The 22,379-nt window shown below is 49.4% G+C and overlaps 1 protein-coding gene across 1 annotated transcript in view; it reads left to right on the top strand.

Moving 5' to 3' along the window:
• fars2 (phenylalanyl-tRNA synthetase 2, mitochondrial) overlaps positions 1-22,379 on the top strand; it is an 87,541-nt gene that overhangs the window by 38,386 nt on the left and 26,776 nt on the right. The window contains exon 9 of the mRNA XM_070986060.1: positions 20,708-20,868. Within this exon, the coding sequence (XP_070842161.1) occupies positions 20,708-20,868 (161 nt within the window). The remainder of the gene's footprint in view (positions 1-20,707; positions 20,869-22,379) is intronic.

The following is a 22,379-nucleotide window of genomic DNA, read 5'->3' as shown; positions in this document are numbered from 1 at the left end:
TCACCCTCATCATCACCTTCATCATCATACACTTTTAATTCATCGTCGTCATCATCACTGCTTCATCCATCATGTGCTGACGTGTGTTCAGACAAATATTGGTTTACCAGTGTGTGTGTGTGTGTGTGTGTGTGTGTGTGTGTGTGTGTGTGTGTGTGTGTGTGTGTGTGTGTGTGTGTGTTTATCACCATCTGTGGTCTTTGCCTTCATCAGACTCTGAACCACCTGACTCAGCAGTGTGTGTGTGTGTGTGTGTGTGTGTGTGTGTGTGTGTGTGTGTGTGTGTGTGTGTGTGTGTGTGTGTGTTGCATGGTAAATGATGCACAGCTGGTGTCTGACCAGCCTTCTGCCAGACTGGGTTATGTGTGTACACACACACACACACACACACACACACACACACACACACACACACACATCTTCCTGTCTCAAACTAAATCTGAACTTAATTCCAGTTTTAACATTTAAACCAAGTGTGAGTGTTCAGTGAAGTGAAGATGGTGAAGTCTTCACTAAAGAGCTTCAAGCATTCTGGAAAACATCTGCCCCAACAGCACATTAAATGTCTTCATCTTCATCTTCATCTTCATCTTCATCTTCAAACATGTGATAAAACCCCGTTTATGAGGCCTTTGTTTGTAAACAGCTGATCCTTTAACTCCACAGAGCTCCGAGCTTCACCCTTACCTTTGACTGACTTCTAGCATATTTTAGCTCTATTTACTGTAAATAAAATGTAGATTCAATGTTTTTTTGTAAATAAAAACACGCTGAGGCGTGTCTGCCTCCACCGGTCAGACCTGTCTGACTGCGTGTAGCCTGGCAGGCGAGGCTCAGGGCAGAGTGTGCTCCGGCTGACTGGAGTCACAGTGTTACTGTGGATGTACTCCACTGTGCTGAAAGTGTGTTTTCTGCTGCAGCTGTTTGCTGACACACACTGATGAAGACGCACACACGCACACACACACACGCTCAGCCGTTGGTGTTAACATGTCACTTTTGTTTAACGAGCCGTGTGTTGCCAAGCCTTTGTGGCTTCGTAGGTCGTAGGGGGAGCGTCTCTAATCGAGAGGTTTACTTCAGCGGCGTTTGATGTCAACCCCGGGATGTGGTGGGCGGGTGGAGAGAGACGGAGATGTCATGAAAATAATGAGATGAGAGGAGGATGAAGAGATGAAGAGGACACTGTGTGTGTGTGTGTGTGTGTGTGTGTGTGTGTGTGTGTGTGTGTGTGTGTGTGTGTGTGTGTGTGTGTGTGACTCATACAGATCAGTATCTGGATCAGTGTTTCAGCAGCTTAAACTTTGTTTCGCAGACAAACTTGGATCATAAGTAGTACTGCTGCTGTTCCTAATACTGTCCGTTAGTACTACAGCCACTACTTCTGATACTACTGGAGGTACTGCTACTGGTGCTACTGCTGCATTTACTGCTGCTGCCCCAATATTCTTACTACTACTACTGTATCTACTGCCACCACGCCTGCTACTGACACAACGGTACTGCATCTACTACTGCTACAGTATGTACTGCTACTACTACGTCTGTAACTGCTCATAGTAATGCAATTACTGCTATCAGTACTGTCACTACTACAACCCTGTTTGGAAAAGAGTTGTGTTTGCCGATCCTTTTTGCAGTACTATGTCTACTACATATAATACTGCTTCAACTGCATCTAATCTTGCATTACTCTGTGTACTTCATATAACACTGTCTGTACTGCATGTAGTATTGCAGTACTCTGTGTGCTTCATATAATACTCTTGTAGTACTGTGTCCACTACATATAACACAGCCTGCAGTGCGTGTAGTACTGCAGTACTCTGTGTCGGGCTTGCGAGACGAGCAGCCTGCGGTTATTTGTCCAAACGTTTCCTCGTTGTTTGATTGGATAATCCTCCGCTCGCTGCAGATCGTGTTGATGCCATGGAGACGATGGCGGACGAGCAGCTGCTGTGGTCGGCAAGGTGATTCGCCGCCTGCTCTGCAGTTCACACACAACGACTCCTCCGTCTTAAGTCGTGTCTGGTTTCATCAGAACGCCGCGTCGGCTGACACGCCGCTCTCTGACCTCACATCGCGTGCTTCAGGGTCGTCCTCGATCGAAGGTGGCAGCTGTGAGAGAAAACGTGGCGACGTCTTCGGCCGTCAGTCAGAAACAATGATGTTGGATCTGACGGCTGATTCGGAGCTTTGAAGAGCAAACGCCGGCACATCAAACGACGTTCAGGCCGTAGCGTCTTCACGTGTCGTCTGCTGCGGCTTTCATCTGCGAGACGATCCGCCGTGAAAGGAAGTGACACGGAACAAGCCGGCCGGTTAGCGTCATGACGTCCTCGATGGTGCGCAGGAAAACCTGAAACTTCTGCTCAGCAGGTGCAGCAAAGTGCAGGATGCAAAGGAGAATTCTGGGAAATGTAGGGAGAAGTAGAAGGCTGATCTGGGATCAGCGCGTCCAGAGTAAACTGAGATTCGATGCTCACATTAAAGCAGAGGCCGCTTTGTGTCTGAAACCACGTTGGATGCAGTTACAGACACTTGTGATTTGTTCTTGTTTGTTTGACGTCACGCTGTCTTCAGACGTCCTGATTGGCCTCCCGACCTTTCAGCGTCTGCAGCCTCACTCTGAATGGCTGCCGTCCTCTCGTCGCTGCAGCGGTTGTTAAACTCCTGCTTCGACTGCGGCTCGGCTGTAACGTCGGAGGCAGTCCGCTCCTGCGGCTTCGCAGAACATCAGCGCTGCTCGCCGTCATCGTGCTTGCCGCCGGCAAAAGGTTAATTTGAAGGCCAAGTGACTCGCGGGGCTTTGATGTCAGTGTTTAGTCTGAGAGGAGCTGCCATGTTGTCTCCACAGTGACAGCAGATACACTTCAGTCAGAGCGGAGAGCATAACGAGGCATCCAGAGCCTCAGACAGCAGAAGACCCCCAGTCATTACAGAACCACCGCCAAGGTTAAACACCGAAAACACAGAGCGACTGAGAGTCAGCGAGCAGGCCGCCCTCGCCATCTCCGCTCTGCTTTCAAAGAGAACGAGCGAGCGAACACAGCCGAGCTGACGGGCTCTGGACGTGGAGACAGCCCAGAGCAGAGACGCCCAAATGCAATGAGACGAGGTGGACGCACTAAAACACAGAGAGGACGGACATCCCGAGCCTCCCGTGGTGGAAAGCACTGGATCCTATGTTTCCCATCACGCACCTGGACGCTGACATCAGAGCCTCCCTGCTTGCTGTTCACTGTGACATCATCAGGGTCACTTCCTGAGACGGCCTTGCTGGAGTCGAGGTTCCTCTCTTAAACTGTTTACGGCTTCGTCTGTGAGCGAGCAGCATAATGAGCTCTACCTGTTAAAACCAGCTGCACCAGTAAAACCATTACCCACCCAGATGGACTCATTTTTCATGAGCCCAAATCTGTTTTTATGGAAGCTTTTCTGCTTTATTAGAAACTTTCTGTGTCAGATCTGTGAGACTCTTCGTCGTCGTGCGTCAGCTGAAGCAGAACAGACGTTTCACAGCACAGTTTTCAAACAGATAATCAATAAATCTGTGTCTGAGTTTCCTTTCATGGAGCACATCAGCCAATCAGAGCACAGCGTTCATCCATGGTGGAGTTTTTTCTCCCTGAAACTGAAGAAATCCTTCTTCAGAAGTCTTTTCACTGGAAGCAGAATGGACGAGCGCTCATTGAGCTCATCAGCTGCTGATAACTCACCTCTGAACGACGCTGAAGTCTTAAACGTCTCAGTCGATCTCCTCGGGGGCTCCAGAGGTGAATCTGTCACGGAGGTAACCTGCAGAAAAGGCTGTGGCGGAGCGCTCTGACGGCTGTTGTTCAGGTGAATTGAACACTGAAGCCTCACAGCTGGAGTCGATCTCCTCAGTGTCAGCAGGTTTGAGGAGCTCATGAACAGGAACAGCAAATCATCCGCCGGCCCATCGCTGGTTCCCCTTTTCAGCACATTTGTGTTTCTCTTTGTAAAAAGGAGAGAAGAAGAAAAAACTAGTGGAAGGACTTCTTGCAGCTTTCAGGCCTTGAAGGAGGAACATGTTCGCTGTCAGGCCGAGAGGAGGAACAGAAGGTCACGGCTGAACCTCCTCCTCTGCCTGACAGGAAAGGAGAGCTCCACCTCCACGAGGACTAACCTGAGCGGAGCGGAGCCATTCGCCTGCTCTGTTTGACTTCATGTCGCCGCGCTGACTCTGTAACCTTTGACACAGCTGTGAGCCCGAACAGGCCTTTTTCAGAAGAAGACGGCGGCCTCCTTTTCTGATTTAGTGTTTTCCAACCAGCTCAGGTCTGTCACGGTCGTTTGGCGCGGCGTTAGCAGTGATGCAGGTGTTGTGCTGGACTGCGAGGCTTTCAGTTTACCTGTCGACCTAGGCTCCGCCCTCTCCCGCGGTCACAAACCTTTGTTAGCGACAGAAAGAATAAGATCCGGGATCCAACCAGCGCTTTGTGGACTCACCTACAGAGATACGGCGAGGAGCTCAGACGTCCAGAGGCAGCTTGGAGTTGAGCTGTTGAGGTGGTTTGGGGATCTGGAGGTCAACCCAGAACGTGCTGGAGAGATTCTGTATCTCATCTGCATGTGGAACACCTCAGGATCCCGAAGACGAGCTGGAAGGTGATTTCTCAGCCTGCTGCCACCGCGTCGACCTGGTCGAACGTTTTGCAGGAGCTCTGTCCCACCTGATGTCTGTGGTGCTGCAGAGGATGACGGATGCAGTCGACGTAGGTAAGAGGTTTTTTTTTTTACAAAGCTTTTGGAAGGATGGAGGTTCAAAAGGTCAAGTTTATCACTGTGTTAGCATCAAGAGACTAAACCTTTTTTAACTGCAGTGTTTCTGTCGTATAACCTGCGAGGAGATCTGTCACATCGCTCTGCTTCCTGTTCCATCCGTCACTAAAACGCCGGTGTCCTCATGCTTGCATCCATCCAAAGATCAGCTGTATTGGCCTGTCGATAAATCTCTAAAATGATATTTGGAGGATTTCAGAAACAATGTATCAGTCAGACAAAACAACAAAGTAGCAAACAAGCAAATAACAACAAAGCAAACGAAGAAAATGAGACGACAGAAAGAAGGAAAGCAGAACAGGCGAACCCTCCAGATATCAGCGCTCTAATGGTTATTCAGACTCATCTGGTGCTGACAGTGAAACGTGGATCTCCAGACGTCGCTTTGATAATGTTTTCCTCTGAGTTGAGACGACGGACGTCTCCAGAAGCTGAAATCCTCGAGTGAAGCAGGAGTCGCTCTGAAGTGGAAGAGATGGACTGGACCACTTTCTGCCTCTGGAGCTGAGCCCTGAAGTCTAACAATGCTAATGGCTTTGTAAGCAGCTTAAATGCAGCGCTAATGAGTCGACCAGAGCTGCATTAAAGTTGTATTAGATGAGAATCACTTGAGAATCTTCCACACATGCTTCACCGTTGGACGTTTGAAGGATCTCACTGCTGGAGGCTCTTTGGGAACGAGCACAGCGTTTCCTCACTCTGACACCGTGCTCCTCGAAAATTACACAACAGGACGTGAAGAGCGGTCGCCCGCCTGAAGGCCGTGGAACAGCTTTCAGATGACCGTTAAAACCTCAGATGTGAGACGAAGGCCAGGCCGGCAGCGGCGGCGCTCCTCCCGGTCGTAATGACGGCGACGGAGCAATGAATAAATGATGTGCAGTGAGGATGTGTAATTCTCAAACTCGGCGGTTTTTACTCGCTCTTAATTAATGCATGTTAACAAGCTAAATAACAAGCTTTAGGTAATTAGAGTTCGTTAATTGCGTGGCCTGCCTCTGAAGGAGCTCAGGGCAGAAACCAAGCTGGAGAAAGGAGGCGAGAGCGCTTCAGAAAAAAGAGACGCAGCAACCCATCAGGGGTCGGCGAAGATGACGATGAGGAGCAGCGAGGAAACGTTTGAATCGAGCGAAGCGGACATGAAAAGAAAAGCAGAGAGCAGATAAAGCCACGCAGGAGATCTGCACCTTGAGTCGGGCCGCGAGCAGCCGGCAGGCGGCTGGAAGCAGCGCAGAGTAAGTCGTCATGGTAATTGGACTTGAGGAAGTCTGTGGAGCAGCTGCCTCATCTCCTCGCCGCCATGATTAACTGACGTCTGCTCAGCGGGAGACGCATCAGCGCTCCACATTCCCGCTCATTATTTTATTGGTTAGTTTCACTATTTTCAGTGTCAACAGCAAACTGTTGTGTTCAAATTGGCATGAAGAAGTGAAACTTGATGGAAATGAGTCTGATTTCATTTCGTGCAGCTGCTTCTCAGTGAATGCAGGTGACGATCGTCAGGTGCGCTCACATCAGCGCTCACACTGCAGGCTGGTCTCGAGCTCAGCGTGGCTGCACGCCTTTCGTCTGGCTCGTTTTCAGAGCTCTCCTGCCCGAGGCCATCGCTCCTCCAGCGGCAGCGCAGAGTCACAGAAAGTGAAACAAAGCATGGAAGAAGTTGAGCGCTGCAGCAGAGCGTCTGAAGACAGATACGAGTGTTGATTCCAGCGAGACTCCGGGGAAATACCCAAATACAACAGCAGTGCTTTGTCAGAGGCAGCCGGGCGGAGCCGAGGCAGTCAGGGTGGCAGAGATTTATTCCGTTCTATAAAACATGTCCTGCTGCGGAGCGAGGGAGCTTTCAGAACAACAAAAACAGCTGTTAAAGCCTTTCACAGGAAGCTTCCCATAGACCCGCTGTCTCTCACAGGTGCAGGGATTTGCTTTGTGCGCTCAGACAGCGGCGGCGGCGGCGAGGTCCAATGCTGACGCTGATCCTGCCCGGCTCTCAGGCGGTGTCAGCTGGCTCTGTGCACGCTGTCATGTTGAAACAGAGAGGAGACAAACAGCAAGTGTTTGCACGCTGCTGGAGGAGCTCTGCGTCCCCGTGTCCCCTGAAGCCTGAGACCTGAACCCTCACGGGCTGAACTGACGTCACCTGCCACCCGACATGGCGTGAACAGGAATGAGGCAGCGCTTTGCGGCACGTCACGTTTTCATTATTATCACTTTGTTGACGGTCGAGGCGCTAACGGGACCGGCTGCCTGCTTTGACCGTCTTCCAGGCGCTCGTCTTCCTGAGGGGACCGTCAGATGATCAGTTCACTCGTTTCTGTCAAAGCAGCATCGTTCTGGAAACGTCTTCCAGGTTTACTGGCCTGAACACTTCCAGGCTTTCTCTGGTGACCCCGTGCTTAACATTACAGAGCTATGAACTGTGGGTAATTCCCTCAGGCAAAGCCTGCAGAAATGTGGACTTGCAGAAAATGTGCCTAAAGGGCTCAAAAAGTCCCCGACAGCCCTGCTGGACTTCACAGTTTGACAGCGGGACAGACCTAAACCCTCGAGGACGTAACAGGAGGACACCTCAGAGTCTCTGCGTGTGGACTCTGCAGCATTAGCAGATGTCCCTTCAGAGGACGATGATGTGAGGACATCAGTGAAAGGACACGACATGAGGGACACACAAACAACAGACGTGATTAATTATTAATAATGTCCATGTGGGACACAGAAGGCGATTGGTTGGTCATTCCCTGCAGCAGCCTGCAGAGACGAATCACTGCGAACAATCTGTGAATCAGACTGACGGTGCGTTCATGTGCTGATCGGACGTTTCGGTTTATTGATGACGCCGTCAGCGCCGAGCGAGCGGCCAAAAGACGTTTGCCAACGCAAATATTTCACGCATCTGCTGAAATGAATTTGCATTCACGGTAGATTTAGATTCTTCAGGAGCTGTTTGAACGCTGCGTGATGAGCCCGACCTGAAGTCCACCTGTGACGCTCACCTGTCTGGAACGTTCCACAGGTAAACAGGCTGACTGGTAACAGGTGAGGGTCATGATTGGGTATGAAAGGGGCGTCCTGGAAAGGTTCAGTCGATCACAGCGAGGATGGAGCGAGTTCACCACTTTGTGAACACATGAAGGATGAAGGAGATGAACACATGAACTCAGAGACACTTCAGGAAACTGCTGTCAGTGAACAGTTTGATTATTGATGACGTCCATGCATCAGCGTCACCTCCAGCAGTGTGCGTGCTGTTAAATCATCTGTTTCGTGATTGGTTTGTAATCTTCCAGGACCGTTCAAAAATCTGAACTTTCCTCTCGTCTCTTTACGAAGCTGCTTTATTCGACCTGAGCAGCTGAGACGCGTGTGTGCGTGGAAGCAGGTGTAACAGAGCTGATGTCGAACGAGTCCACGGCGCCTCGTTTAGGATGTGACTTCCTGTCCTGGTGATCCCCAGGTGGGACGGCGCCGCTCTCTGGAGTCGTTAGAGAGAGGATGAGCTCCGCCAGACGAAGATCTGCGCCATGAATTATTACTCCACGCTTATCCGGGTCTGCAGAGTGTGTGAGGAGGGAAAGTCAGAAGTCTGCGCTCTCTTTTTCTTCCACCGTCAGCAGCGGCGAGTCCTCGGAGACGCACACACCTCGCACTCAGGCGTGTCAATCTAATTAACATGTAGACGTCTTTATTAAGGTAATAGGCAGCCAGGCTCTGTTCTCATTACTGAGCGCTCAGGCTGAATCTCTGTTTGGAATCACTTCACCTCTCTGCCAGCCATTAATCACGTCTGACGCCATTAAAGATCTCGTCTCGCTCCTTTTTCCTGACCTGTCGTTGTGCGTGGAGGAAATGAGGAAAGGTCGGCGAGGTGTCAGGTAGCGGGGAGGCTAAACAAGGAGGGTTCAAGGAGTTTGATGGTAATGGGAGCAGATGACAAGGAGAGGTGTCAGAATAATTCAACAAACAGGGAGCAGGAGACAGGTAACAGCAGGTAAAACAAGGAGAGGTCAACGGGGTCATAGCGAGAGGACGCAGACCACGAGGAGGGCTCAGACAGTGTATGTACACCTGTCAGCGTGATGTGGTAATGTCACATGACTCACAGTCTGAACGTGGACCTGAAGCTGAACAAGAGAGGAAAAATATCTGCTTCTTTTCTTAAACATAACATAAAACCAAGGTGCATTTTTTAAAGTGACATCCAACGGTGGCACGGTGGTTCCACTGTCGCCTCACAGCTAGAAGGTTCCGGGTCCGATTCCCGCTGCCTGCTGCTCGGGGAAAAAGGCCTTTCTGTGTGGAGTTTGCATGTTCTCCCGTGTTCACCTGGGGTGTCCTCCGTAAATATACTCCCACTTAAAACATGCAAGAAGGTCACCACCTGACCAATGGTGATGAAGGAACTGGTCCCCGGGAGCCGCTGTCGGCTGGCAGCCCACCGCTCCTGGTTGGCGCGGAGGAAGGACGACCAGGACGGGTTAAATGCGAAGATAATTTCACTGAAAGCATGGCGTGTGCAGTTTCCTGTAGTGACTAATAAAGGGATGTCTTCTTCTTCTTCAATCACAGAGCTAATGCTAATGCTAACGGTGGGCCGGAGCTAACGTGACAGTCTGGAAACTGATTCCTCCGTCAGCCGCGTCGGCCTCTTTGGTTTGATTGTGCTCCAGTTTTGGAGGAATTCAGCGACTTTATAGTGCAACAAGCTGTGCAATCAAACGTAATATTTATTTCACATGCAGCAGCGTCAGAACAAGACGATGATTGGCGTGGAGTCGGCTTTTCGTCAGCTGATGACTGTCAGTCCTGTGTGCTCTCTCCTTTAGCTCTGCTTTTGCTCTCCTCCAGCTCCTGAAACATCTGCTCTCCAGCTGCCAAACGCTCCATCGCATCCACCAGCTGAGGCTTCGTCAGAGCTAATGAGCCGTAAAACCAAAACTGGGAGCTAAAAGAAGCTAAAAGCTGTGCAGACTGCAAGTTTGTCGTTGTCAAACTGCGTGTAGTCACTTGATCCATTGTTAATATAAAAATATGGATTAGAGCAGCTCTAAATCCTCTAAAAAATCTCAGTTCAACCAACAGATGGTCCCCAGTCCTCGGGGGAACGCTGCATTTCAGCCTGAAATTAAAGTACAACCTAGGAAAGGTGCGAACAAAGGGAGGAACGAGCTCGTGAAGATACAAATATGCTCGAAAATACTCAAAAGCCGACTGCTGATTTGAAGAGCAGAAGAGGATCACCGCCGAGCGTTGATCTGCAGTGTGACGAGGAAACATGGTTTCACCCCAACATTTCCCAACTGTGATGGAGGTAGACAGATGGAGAGGCGTACACACACACACACACACACACACACACACACACACACACACACACGCTGGCAGTTGAGGGGATTTCCCTCCTTCTGCTGCTGATGTTGTCATGTCTCATTACCCGGTTTGTAGTCCAGAGAGGACACAGTTTATCCCCCGTATGGAGCAGCGTCTTCACGAAGACACTCGACAGGAAGGGCGCCACAAAGGGTTAACACAGCCCTGCTAATTAAAAGACGAGGAAGAAAGAGCCGGAAGCACAGGGTGGCAGGAGGGCGAGCTGCAGGAGGAGCTGCCATGAAGGAGGCGATGGAGGAGCTCAGTCACGACGGGAGCAGAAAACACAAGCAGAAGTCGTCTGCCAAGATCGGCCGTGCACAACGAGCAGTCAGAGACGTTCAATGTGAAAAAGCAAAGAGTGATCCGGAGCGCCGCAGAAGAAACAGAAGAAGAAGAAGCTGTTTGGGGGTTTGCCAATCAGATGATTTCATAAGAACGGGACGAGCTGCCGAGCTGCATCGCACATCAGCTTTCAGCTTCCCGTCGCTCTTTATTCTGTTTCTCTGTCTATTAGTTCAAATCAGAAGAAACCTTTGAGCTCCGAAGCCTTCGTGGGGTCAAAGTGTGAAGCTTGTCCTGAAGGTGGCGCGAGAAGAAAGGTTGTGTTGTCACTTAAATCAGCTGTATGGTGGCCCTTTTAGGACATCTCAAACTCAGCTCAGGCTCAGCGCTACACTGTCAGACAAGGTGTATATGCTAAAGCTAACGTTAGCTTATGTAGATGTTAGCATTGCAGTGTCGCCTCCATGATTGAAGGAGGCCGTTGCTGACTGCTGGAGGTGGAAGTGAAGCACTGAGCACAAACGCAGTCTGAGCAAACAATGCATGCTGGGAAGGATTTCACATTTCAGGAGAGCAGTCTCTAAAACGTCTCTGATGTTGTTGCTAGCCGCCATCTGAGACGAGATAACCGTCAGTAATGGATGAAGTAAAGCAGACACAGCCTTGTGTGCAGTCGGTTGGTACGAGCCAGGTTTTGGACACGTGTCCCTCTGCGTCCTGCTAATGCTGCCTGCTAACAGCTGCTTTCGCTAGCATACCAGCCCAGCAGCCCTATGTCATCTAACCAGCTGCAGAATGTCCTGTTTTTGTTGCCGTAGATCAACCGTTCTTAACACGGTCGTCCTCATATGAGTCAGAACTCAGATGTTGGCATTGGAGGAGGGAAAAAGTTGTCCTTGAACTTTGTCTCTCAGAGACAAACAAGACACTTGAGCAATCAGTGATTAAACGACGAGTTTCTGGTTCCGAATGTGTCCGCGTCACTAGAACGTCCTTCAGCCGTCTTCCACCACATAAATCCATGTAAGTCCTCTGTCTTCAGTCTCTCGTCCTTTGTCTAACCCTCCCTGCCTCTCTCATTAGTCTTTTATAATCTCAGCGGGTGTACAGGGACTGTTGATTATCACTGTGTGGATGACAAAGTGTCTTAACCTCCACTAAACAGAGGATCAGGCCGCTAAGCTGTGTGAACAGCTCCACCACCTAACCTCGCCAAAGCCCAGCCATTTCCCGCTAATCCGTCCATAATTACAGCCTGATCTCTGCGGCATAGCTGATTGGTGTGTGGACAGACGCTCACACACCTGTGAGTGTGTGTGTGTGTGTGTGTGTGTGTGTGTGTGTACGCACATTCGCCTGAGCAGAAAAACAAACGGGCGTAGGAGGTGTTTTTTTGGAGAGGAGCGGGAAGCTACGTCATGTACCTGAGTATTTCTGTGTGTGTTTAGAGTGGGATTTATGTACCAAAACACAAAGAACTACAGTATTCCTGGAGTTGTGAGTCATGTGTGTGTGTGTGTGTGTGTGTCTGTGTGTGTGTGTGTGTGTGTGTGTGTGTGTGTGTGCCCACTCAGGCAGGACGAACATGATTTCAGTGAAAACACAGCGAGTGTAATTTCAGAATAAAAGGCCGTGACGACAGCTGAGCCGGCGTTTTGATCTATTTTCTGCTTTCGCTCTCAGAGCCGACGATCTGCTCTAAAACCGGAGACGAGCTGTAGCTGCTGACTCAACCGAGCGATCTGCACGTTAGTCGACGTCAGCGACCGCCGGCGCTGACCCCAGTGATGTCACTGCGTTAAAGACGGCTGCAGGGTTTTTTCCCTCCTGATGTCGAGATTTGGCCATGCGGACGGTCGATGGTGTTGGTGTTAAAGCTCAGCTGTCTGTATTCTTAGAGGTGTAAACAAAGTTATGTTTACTTATGAATAGCAACGGTTAGCATGCTAACGCTAAACTGAGCTGGTGAACGTGGTGAACTTCAAATCGCTAACACTTTCACGCATGTTAGCATGCGCGTGCGCCCGTTTGCTCCCAGCATGACTGGTTTCAGGCTCAGAGCGCAGGTGATTGACATGTGGAGGTTTTTCATTGATTGATCGATTGATTGATTGTTTCCCTTCACCGGGCCATCGCTGTTTGCACGTGTGACGCGTCGTTGAGGTTAGCAGAAGCAGATGATGAAACACGCCAACGACGCCTCGTCTGACATCGTCAAACACTCAGAAACCCAAAAAGAACGGAGCTAAAGCTGAAACAGGAAGCACGCTGAAGTCCTCTCCAGCACAACCTGATTTGCTCTTGAAGTCTGTTTTAATTGAAGGCAGTTTTCCCTCTCTGACCCCCTCCCACTGCACTGATCTATAAACGGCGAGGTAAACCAGTGTGTTGCCTGGTTACTAATCACTCTGCATAATTTATGTCATCCTCATTACTAATTCAGGAGCGAGGCTCAATAACGGGCGCCTGCCGCAGACTGTTTCAGCTCGTATTGTTTTCAGAATCTATATTCATTGCTGGAGGCCGATTCAGAGCGGCGCCGCACCGCGGGGAGAGTTCATGTTTAAGATTTTAGACATGAAGTGTGCGCTTGTACTCAGAGTGACAACGAAGGAAACGGACAGACAATTCAATTTCTCATCGTCATCAACGTAATCAGCACTTTGTGACTTTGCTGGGCAGAAACAGTAAAGACGAGAGGAGTCTCAAACGTCCTCTGTCCTCCGTCCACACGATGACGCGTCTTTGATCGAGCCCAGATGTTTTTGTACCAAAAAGAGCTTTCAGTAATACAAGATTAAGAGCAGAATGAAACAGAAGAGGCTGGCTGGAAGTCAAGAACAGGAAGTGTGTAAGAGTGAGCAGAAAAAACAGGAAGTCAAGAACAGGAAGTGTGTAAGAGTGAGCAGAAAACTGGAAGTAGACAACAGGAAGTGTGTTGTGTGTGTGAGTGTGTGTCTTTAGTTTCATAGTGTCCAGTGAAAACCTTGTATCTCCACACGGTGCATTTGGGTTTTCAGCTTCTTCACAGTCAATTTAAAGCTTAAAGCTTGAACAAAGGAGCAAACCTCCTTTGTTCAAGCTTTTTGTAGGTGTAATTGTTCTTGTCTGTGTACCTCTTAGTTCGATAAAGTCAGTGCATCTCAGTTTCATCCCGAACGTTTTCTGACCACGTCGTCCTGTGTGACCTCATCTCCAGCTGGAGATTCTCATTCTGTGTTGAGATGCTGAACAAGCACAGGTCCATTTCCCCTCTTTTTCTGCCCGTTTGACTCCCATGTTGCACTGCAGTCATATTTCCCTCCTTGAGAGCTGCCAGCGAGCGTTTCCATCTATAAATCATGGTGTTGGGAGACTGGTGGAGGCTGCCAATAGTGCTTTTAGGCCTGCTAATGGTGACAGATGAGTGTGTGGCTGCGTGAGGTGAAGAGATGAGCCTCTGAGGGCTTCGTATTAACTGCTTCCTCTAACTGCTCCAGCACAGCAGCTGTCTGAAACTGGGACTGACGGAGGAACCAGCTCTGCCTCCAGCTCGACACCAGTTCCTCAACACGGAGCGCGTGCAAATATCTGGAATTATTGATTATCAGACATGACAAAATCTGATCAGAATGCTCAGTTTGCAGTTGCAGACTTTATGGAAACTAACAAAGTCCCAACAGACGAAACTTTAAATCCAGTGTTTTCTAATGTTTCTGTCCAGTTCAGGGTCAAACACAGACGTGCTGTCAGATGTCTGCACGCTGCTGTAAACTTAGGATTCCAGTTCGTATGAAAAATGTCTGAAGGCTCTTATTGCAAATCTTTCCTTGAGTAATTAGTTTTGACCCAGACTGGACGCAGATCAGATCATTGTCACAGTTCCCGGTTTCTGGTTTATTTCAACATTTAGCTCATCTGAAACGTTTCAGTCACGTTTTTCCACCTTTAATCCTGATGACATGTTTTCCATTTCTTCGCTGCCCTGCGATTGATTATTGATGCTGAATTGAAAAGTAATTTCTATCAAAGTTGAAGCTGATTTAATGGTGATTTTTGACTCGTTGAGGGAGGTGAGAGCTAACAGCTTCAGTCATTCAATACATTTCATAAGCTATGAAGTCATAGTCTTCAGGGTTTCTGTGCTGTGGTTTGATTCCAGCTCTGCGAGCAGTTAGTTTGTTAGAAATATAAGAAAAGAGCAGCTGCTGTGTGTTCACAGTGCAGCCAAACAAACTCAAGCTGTTTGATAAAGATAATCACAGATCAATGATAATCACAGCCTTCGTTTGGAGTTGGGGGTGTGCAGCCAGCAGCTCCGCCCTGTTTGGTTACCTGCTTAAAAACACTTAAACCCACTGCTGACCAGAACAACCACCTGTAATTCACTGAGCACTGACCACGCTGTTTACTGGGAGTCACAGTAAAATCTCTTTCCAGGAGCTTTCAGCGTGATGCAGCAGCATTAGCATTGGCATTGGCATTAGCATTAGCATTAGCTTAATCTAGCTCTGATACAAGCAAAGAGTGAGGCTGAAACCAGTCGGATCAGATCAGAAGCAGTACGTCTGGATCAGCTGCTGCATCGTTTCCTGTGAATTCATCGAACACTGAAAGACAATGTGACTCCAGCCGCTAACAGGAAGCGCTAACGCTGACGCCATTACAGAACGGAGACAGTGAACCACAGAAAGCATCCAAACAGGAAGTGATTTGATTAAAAAAACAAGAGACGAAGTCGAGACAGGCCAGAGGGATGTGTTAGCAGGCGGAGAGGTTGAGTGGATGGAGGGATGAAGGAGGAAGTACGAGAGGAGTGATGGACTGCAGCATGAGGCAGAGAGGCGGAGTGAACGAGTGCAGGAGGAATTAAAAGAGACAAAAGGGGTGATGGAGGAAATGTGCAGGAGCTGTGGATTAGGTGATGAAACAGGACGGAGGACGGAGCGGAGGTGAGGAAGAACGAGTGGGAGGAGGAAAGAGTGATGAGAGAGCAGGAGGAGGAGAGATCGAAAGTGAAGGGATTAGAGAGGGCTGAGGAATGAGGGATGGGAGGAGGAGAGGGAGAGAAAGCAAGGAGATGAATGGGAGGTGGTGAGAGGAGAAAGAGAGAGTCCACTGGACAATTGTCCACCGGACTGGTGATGTGATGTCACTTCCTGTTGACGTGCTCGTATTTTACTGTCCATCTATTCGTTCTGTACGGTGCCACATGTCACATGATCGTTAAAGAATGACGTCATCGACATACGGCGATACAGCTACATACACACACACGCGCGCACACACACACACACACACACACACACACACACAAACACTCACAAACACTCACAAACACTCACAAACACCACTACAACCACCTTTTTCAGAAAGCTCCCCTGATTGGCTGAGGGAGGAGGCCTGGCTGCAGAGCTGTGTGTGAGTAAAATGAGGGAGGGCAGGGGGTTGTCTCATCACACACACACACACACACACACATACGCACCCACACCACACACACACACACACACACACACACACACACACACACACACACACACACACACACACACACAGCAGAGTTTTCTCTCAGGCCATCTATCCTCGCTGTGTGTCATGCAATCTGTTTTGGCTGACGTCTGTGCCACACTGCAGCTCGGTTCAATGATATTCTGCCCACACACACACACACACACACACACACACACACACACACACACACACACTCAGGCTGGCTCTTGAGCATCAGTCTTTCCCGCCTTTCTTCTTGGCTGCCTGTACGTCAGCGTCTCATGCGTCAGATGTGTGATTTTTCTTGTGTTGAAAGCTCTTCATTAGCCTCGATGTCAGTTAATCTGCCGGCAGCTCTGGATGATGTTCAGCAGCTCGCGCTCTCACTCTTCATCCCTGTGGTTGACGTGATCCAGGCGGGCTGACAGACTCAAGATCTTCAGATGTGATGCAGCAAAGGGCGAAGACTCCCGCTCTGACACTCAGCCTGATGAGTTCAGAAACCCTCCAGTCCAATGTGCAGGTCATAGACAGATCCCACAGCCCAAACTCTCCAGTTTCTAGACCAGTCCCACTCCTCAAACGTCGGTTAATAGACCAGTTCTATAGCCCAGAATGCCTTCAAAGCACCAGTTAGTAGACCAGTCCTACACTCAAAATCTCAAGTAGAGGCATTGTACACCTGAAATCTGTACACCTGAAACCTAAACCACAAGCGGAATAGACGAGTTGTAACTTTATTGACTAGTCTTTCCCTTCAAACCTCCAGGTTATAGACCAGTCCAGGTTTAACAGCTCTCCGATGATAAGTTGTGTAAACCTCCCGTAACACACTTAAACACTTAAACCACCAGTTCATAAACCAGACCGAACTGTTCTGACCTCCAGAATATAAACATGTCCTGTAAACCCAAATTCCAGTGTGTGGTTGAGGTTTGCACCCTCAAACCTGCAGACCTGTTCCGCAAGCCAACTCGCTTATAAGCTGCTCCCACAACCCCCAGTTTATAGACCAGTCCTCCACCCTCAAAGCCTGGTGTAGAGACCAGTTGCACCCCCCAAACCTTCAGGATATAGACCTGTCCTGCACCTCACCTCCAGTTGATAGACAAGTTCAAAAGCACAAGTTAGAGCATTTGATTGCGTTGCGGTGGTAACATAGGCCAACGTTCCAGAGTTAGATGTTCGTGATGCTAACCGCTCGTCTTCCTGCTGCACGCGATGGCGTTTTCGCTCGGAGCGTGCGTGCAGAGGACAGTCCGCCGCCAGGTGAGGAGCTGCTGAGCCAATCAGTGCGCAGCACGCAGCTTCAGCCAAGTCCGATTTTACACATTTTGAGCTGTATTAAAGCAGAATCAATATGTGTCAGCGCCGCTCTTAATCACTTGATTTCTCACTGAAAGGAAGGAAAAGTTTTCTTTCCTCTCACATCTCAAACTCCAACATTTAGCCAGTAATGAGCTTTTCCACTGTTTTAATACTTCAGCGACTGCAGCGTGAGTCGCCTGCTGACATCTGACAGCTCAGAGCTGCAGACTCTCAGCTGCTGAGCAGTCCTCTCTGTTTGCTCCTCAGTGAACGGGATGATTGCTTTAAACGTGGCATGACGTGCACAAACTGTCACTTCTTCATCGTCAGCTTTCCGTATGTTTTCTTTGCTTTGGTTTTATTGGCCGGCAGTGGTTTTAAATCGTGTTGAACTGGGAATAAAAAGTCTCAGGTTCCACTTGCACAAACCTGCAGTGGCCTTTTCTAATTATCTCTGGTGTTTTCTGTCACGGCCGTCGATGTAATCATTACACTTAATCACGATCCTGCAGCTTAAAACCACAACCGGCGCCCTGCACGCTCTCTAATAACGCAGTCATAAATATATTCATGGCAAATATAATTAGAGCGAATGGAGAGACGAGAGGAGGAGAGGAAGAGAAACAAGACAAAATGAAGTCTTATCAGGGCTCAATTCAAAGCGAGGGGAGAGAAACGAGAGGGCTGATGGAGAGGGAGGAGGTGAGGAGGTGAACGAGATGCAGAGAAGCTAATTTTAGCACATCAGAGAGAGGAGGAAAGGAAAAGATGGAGGAGGACGTGGAGGCAGAGGGGAACACCCTGAGCGAGGAGCCCTGAAGGAGGAGCAGAGAGCAGGAGAGCGGGTGGAGAAGAGGAGGCGGGGGGGCGCAGGTCTGAGTGATTGTTGGTTATCATGAAGTGGAGATTTATTCCAGCGTGTTCCCTCATCTCCTGCGCCCCCTCGACCCCACGCTCATTAGCATAGAAAGCACATTCCCTGGCTGCTGATTGGGCCAGGAGCGACAAGACCAGGAAGTAAAGGAGGAAGTGTGTGTGTGTGTGTGTGTGTGTGTGTGTGTGTGTGTGTGTGTGTGTGTGTGTGTGTGTGTGTGTGTGTGTGTGTGTGTGTGTGTGTGTGTGTGTGTGTGTGTGACTCACCTACGAGGGGAGCAGGCAGGTTACACATCATCATAATAAGCAGAAGCATTTCCAATCAAAGCGGGTGATTCTTCCTCCCGTTAGCTCGCCCGCCATCCGCCGTGTGTGTGTGTGTGTGTGTGTGTGTCTCCATTAGCAGAGAGCCATTTGAATGCCCCCACGCACAAATATTTTGAAAAATGTCCAGATTACATCCCGAGCCCCTCCGCCCACCGCTCACCTCGCCGCTGACCTCAGAATATGAGTCTGAAAGCCAAACAGCCTGCAGCCTCGCCGCCGCTGCCGCCGCACACAGAGAATAATCTCTGCACGTTTGTCTAAAAGTGATGATATCTGAATCTAATCTGTGTCTTATCAGCTCTCATATGTCATCAGAGTCGCTTACAGAAATGATTGATTCTCTCTGACCAGAATCCAAACAGCAAATTTTACTTTATTCAGATTTTGAGATTTTGATGCATCGCTTTTTTTCACTTGAAGACGTGATCTGTTGAATTCAGTGACATCAGCCAGCTTCTGATTGGCTACCTGCTGACGCCACTAAATGCTGTGATTCTGTATTGATTTCACCTGTTAGTCATGAGGAGGGGGAGGGGGAGGAGGAGGAGGAGGAGGAGGAGGCTTAGAGGGATTTGAAGCCTTCACATGTGAGACATGGACTGTAAAAGTGGGATTTAAGTCAGTGTTTGAGTCCCTGAAGGGCCTGAGCTCCACGTGTGTCCACCAAAAGATGGATTCTGGTGTATTTTTGAGTGGTTTTGTAGATGATGTGCCATGTTTAGCCTCTTCAGTCTGTCCACCTGTCCGTCTGTCTGTCTCTGTGGAGCAGACGCTAACATGCTAACATGCTGAACTGGAACAGGCAAACATACATGCAAACATCAGCATGTTAGCGTTGTCATTGTTAGCATGTTAGCATGGGCTCAGCCTCGCGGAGACGCGAGCGTGGCTGTGGACAGCAGGACGTCCCTGTGAAGCTGAACTGCAGCTGGACGGTCCACTTCCTGTCTGACTAAGCGCCGTTTGAACTCTGTGACACAGAAAGGCTTCAGCTGCTCGTACGCATGCAGGACCACACTGAGCACTCCAGGACTTTCGTTTTGAAGAAATCCACTTCCTGAACTGATGAAGTTAAACTCAGATTAGGTCCCAGATGTTTCGCCCTCTGGCTGAGCGTTTCCCGCTCTGTGTTTCTTGAAGTGCGGGTCACGACCCAGATGGAGGTCGGGGACTCGGTTTCTGGAGGGTCGACGCGTCAGGAGGGAAGCGGGTTTGTCTCAATTAGTCTTCATCCCAGCGAGAGACACCACTTCCTTCTCATCTGGGTCCCAGCCCGAGACCGCCTGAAATCCTCAGAATTACCCATAATCCTTTATTCCGCCGAGCGTTTGCCCTCTGCTTTGACCTGCCTCGGAGCAGCTGAGGAGTTTTGTTCTGAAATGAGACGTCTGCTGTTTGAAAACTTTCTCCAGCAGGAAGATTGATGGCTCAGAGTGAAGACGGAGCCTCTGAAGCAGCCTGACAGCAGACTGACACAGGTTCTGTGGGTTTGTTTCACCTGAGTGTGTGTGTGTGTGTGTGTGTGTGTGTGTGTGTGTGTGTGTGTGTGTGTGTGTGAGAGAGAGCACGAGCGAGCATGTATGTGCATGTGTGTGTGCTGCAGCCTCAGAGGGGCTTTATAGATTTATTGACAGCATTAAGTTGAAGTGTTGAATAATATAGAGTCCACTGAAGTAACAGCACACACACACACACACACACACACACACACACACACACACACACACACACACACACACACACACACACACGGTTGTTTGTTCTTAGACTAACACCTGCAGTAACACTGATGACAGATGATTTGGTTTCATGGCTTCTTGTTTTTTTTGTTTTTTGGACTTTGTTCTCGCAGCCATGTGTGTTCAGCTGTGACACCTGTATCACCTGTAGCTCCTGCAGCACCTGCAGCTCCTGCAGCACCTGCAGCACATGTAGCTCCTGTAGCTCCTGCAGCACCTGCAGCTCCTGCAGCTCCTGCAGCACCTGCAGCTCCTGCAGCTCCTGCAGCACCTGTAGCTCCTGCAGCAGACACAGAGCCCTCCATCGTTCATGTCCACTCATGTTCCAGTCGGTCCAGTCTTCTCCCTCCTTGAGCTCTGGTTTTGGTCTCCTCCAGCCTCTGAGGGGAATGTCTGCTCATTAGCTGCTAAATGCTCCTCCATGTTCATTGGCTGCTGCTGGAGACGCTGAACCAAACAGGAAATGCACTGACATGACATGTTAGCATGTATGCTAATGCCTCCCTGTGTCTGTGTTGTGTTTTGTGCAGCGGGGGCAGGAAACAAGGCGGGCTGGGCGTTCGGTCTGGGCCTGGAGAGACTGGCCATGGTCCTGTACAGCATCCCCGACATCCGGCTGTTCTGGAGCGAGGACGAACGCTTCCTCAAGCAGTTCAGAGTCCAGGACATCCAGCAGCCCATCTGCTTCCAGGTAAAAACAGGACCAGAGAGACACTGAGGCTGATACTCAGACCTCCTCTCCCCTCGTCCTCGTCCTCTTCCTGTTTATTATTCCGTGTGTCCACTCATCCATTTGTCTCCCTGCTTGACTGAGTGTTCAGCCGATCATTTACACTTACTGACCTCTGCCTTCAAACACGTCCATCTGCCTCCATCAGCCTCCCACGCGCTGTCTGTGCGTGTGTGTGTGTGTGTGTGTGTGTGTGTGTGTGTGTGTGTGTGTGTGTGTGTGTGTGTGTGTGTGTGTGTGCGCGTCCGGCGGCCATGTTGCTTGTGTGTCTGGTGTAATAGATGCAGATCACATGTCAACACCAGGTAGAAGTGAGGTCAGCTCGTAAACATCAGCTGAAGCTAATTCAGCAGACTTTCAGTGCACAAACAAACAAACAGAGCTAAATGTTAGCCCACAGCTAACTGACTGAATCCATGGCAACAGACACCTCCTGTTTAACGATCGGCTAGTTTTACCTGCATCACTCATTAATCCGACCGATCGGCTCCACGAGTCGTTTGGTTTATTCAGTTCGTGACAAAAGAATCATTTGATTGGTTATCAATATGAAATATGTCACATAAAGCTGAACATCAGCGTGTGGCTCCACGTTCTGCGGCTTCTGCTGCCTCGTGTGATGTCCCTGTGATGTCACTTGAGTCACGTTTGAAGCTGAAGCGATCTGTTTGTGTGCAGTGAGAAAGAACTGCTGCTCAGCTCGGCTTCAGGCTACGTTAGCCACCGCTAGCATAACACACCTGAGCGCGCGAACGCTCGGCGTCGAGGTGCATTGTGGGTAATGTCTGCGTCAAGCTTTCCTTTTATTTTGTGTTATTTGAAAGTGTTTTTAATGAATTTTACTGAAACTTTAACAGAAACTAAACTGAAACTTTAGACTGTTTTACCTCCTCAGTCTGAGCTGTCACACTCCTCCTTTTGCCCTCTCCCTGCAGCCTTTTATCAAACTGTGTGTGTGTGTGTGTGTGTGTGTGTGTGTGTGTGTGTGTGTGTGTGTGTGTGTGTGTGTGTGTGTGTGTTCTAGCCTCTTAACCTCATGTATAAAACATTCTGACAGTGGGAGTTCACATCAGACGGCACCAGTCACTTCCCCCTGACCCCAACATCATCATCATCACACACACACACACACACACACACACACACGGTTCACACACACACACACGGTTCACACACACACACGCACGGTTCACACAGCGGTTACTCTGTCCCTGCTAAAGGTGTTTTTTGTCGACTCTCGTCTTCACTAATGAAGAACATTTCAAGTGACTGTTGGAGGGCAGAGAGGAGAACAGAGGAGAAGAGGAGAGGGGAGGAAGGAAGGGGAGATGGAGGAGGAGGAGGAGGAAGTGGCAGTAGGATGCTGAAGGGAAGGAGGAAAGAAGGATGAAGGGAAAGACAAAGAGGATGCTGAAAGGAATAGAAGAAGGTGACATTATTTTAAATGGAAAACAGAATAAAGAATCAATGCA

The sequence above is a fragment of the Chaetodon trifascialis genome, chromosome 18, assembly GCF_039877785.1.
Source record: "Chaetodon trifascialis isolate fChaTrf1 chromosome 18, fChaTrf1.hap1, whole genome shotgun sequence".
Lineage (NCBI taxonomy): Eukaryota > Metazoa > Chordata > Actinopteri > Chaetodontiformes > Chaetodontidae > Chaetodon > Chaetodon trifascialis.
The sequence above is the reverse complement of the archived record's forward strand: the minus strand, read 5'-3'. Positions and strand labels throughout refer to the sequence as shown.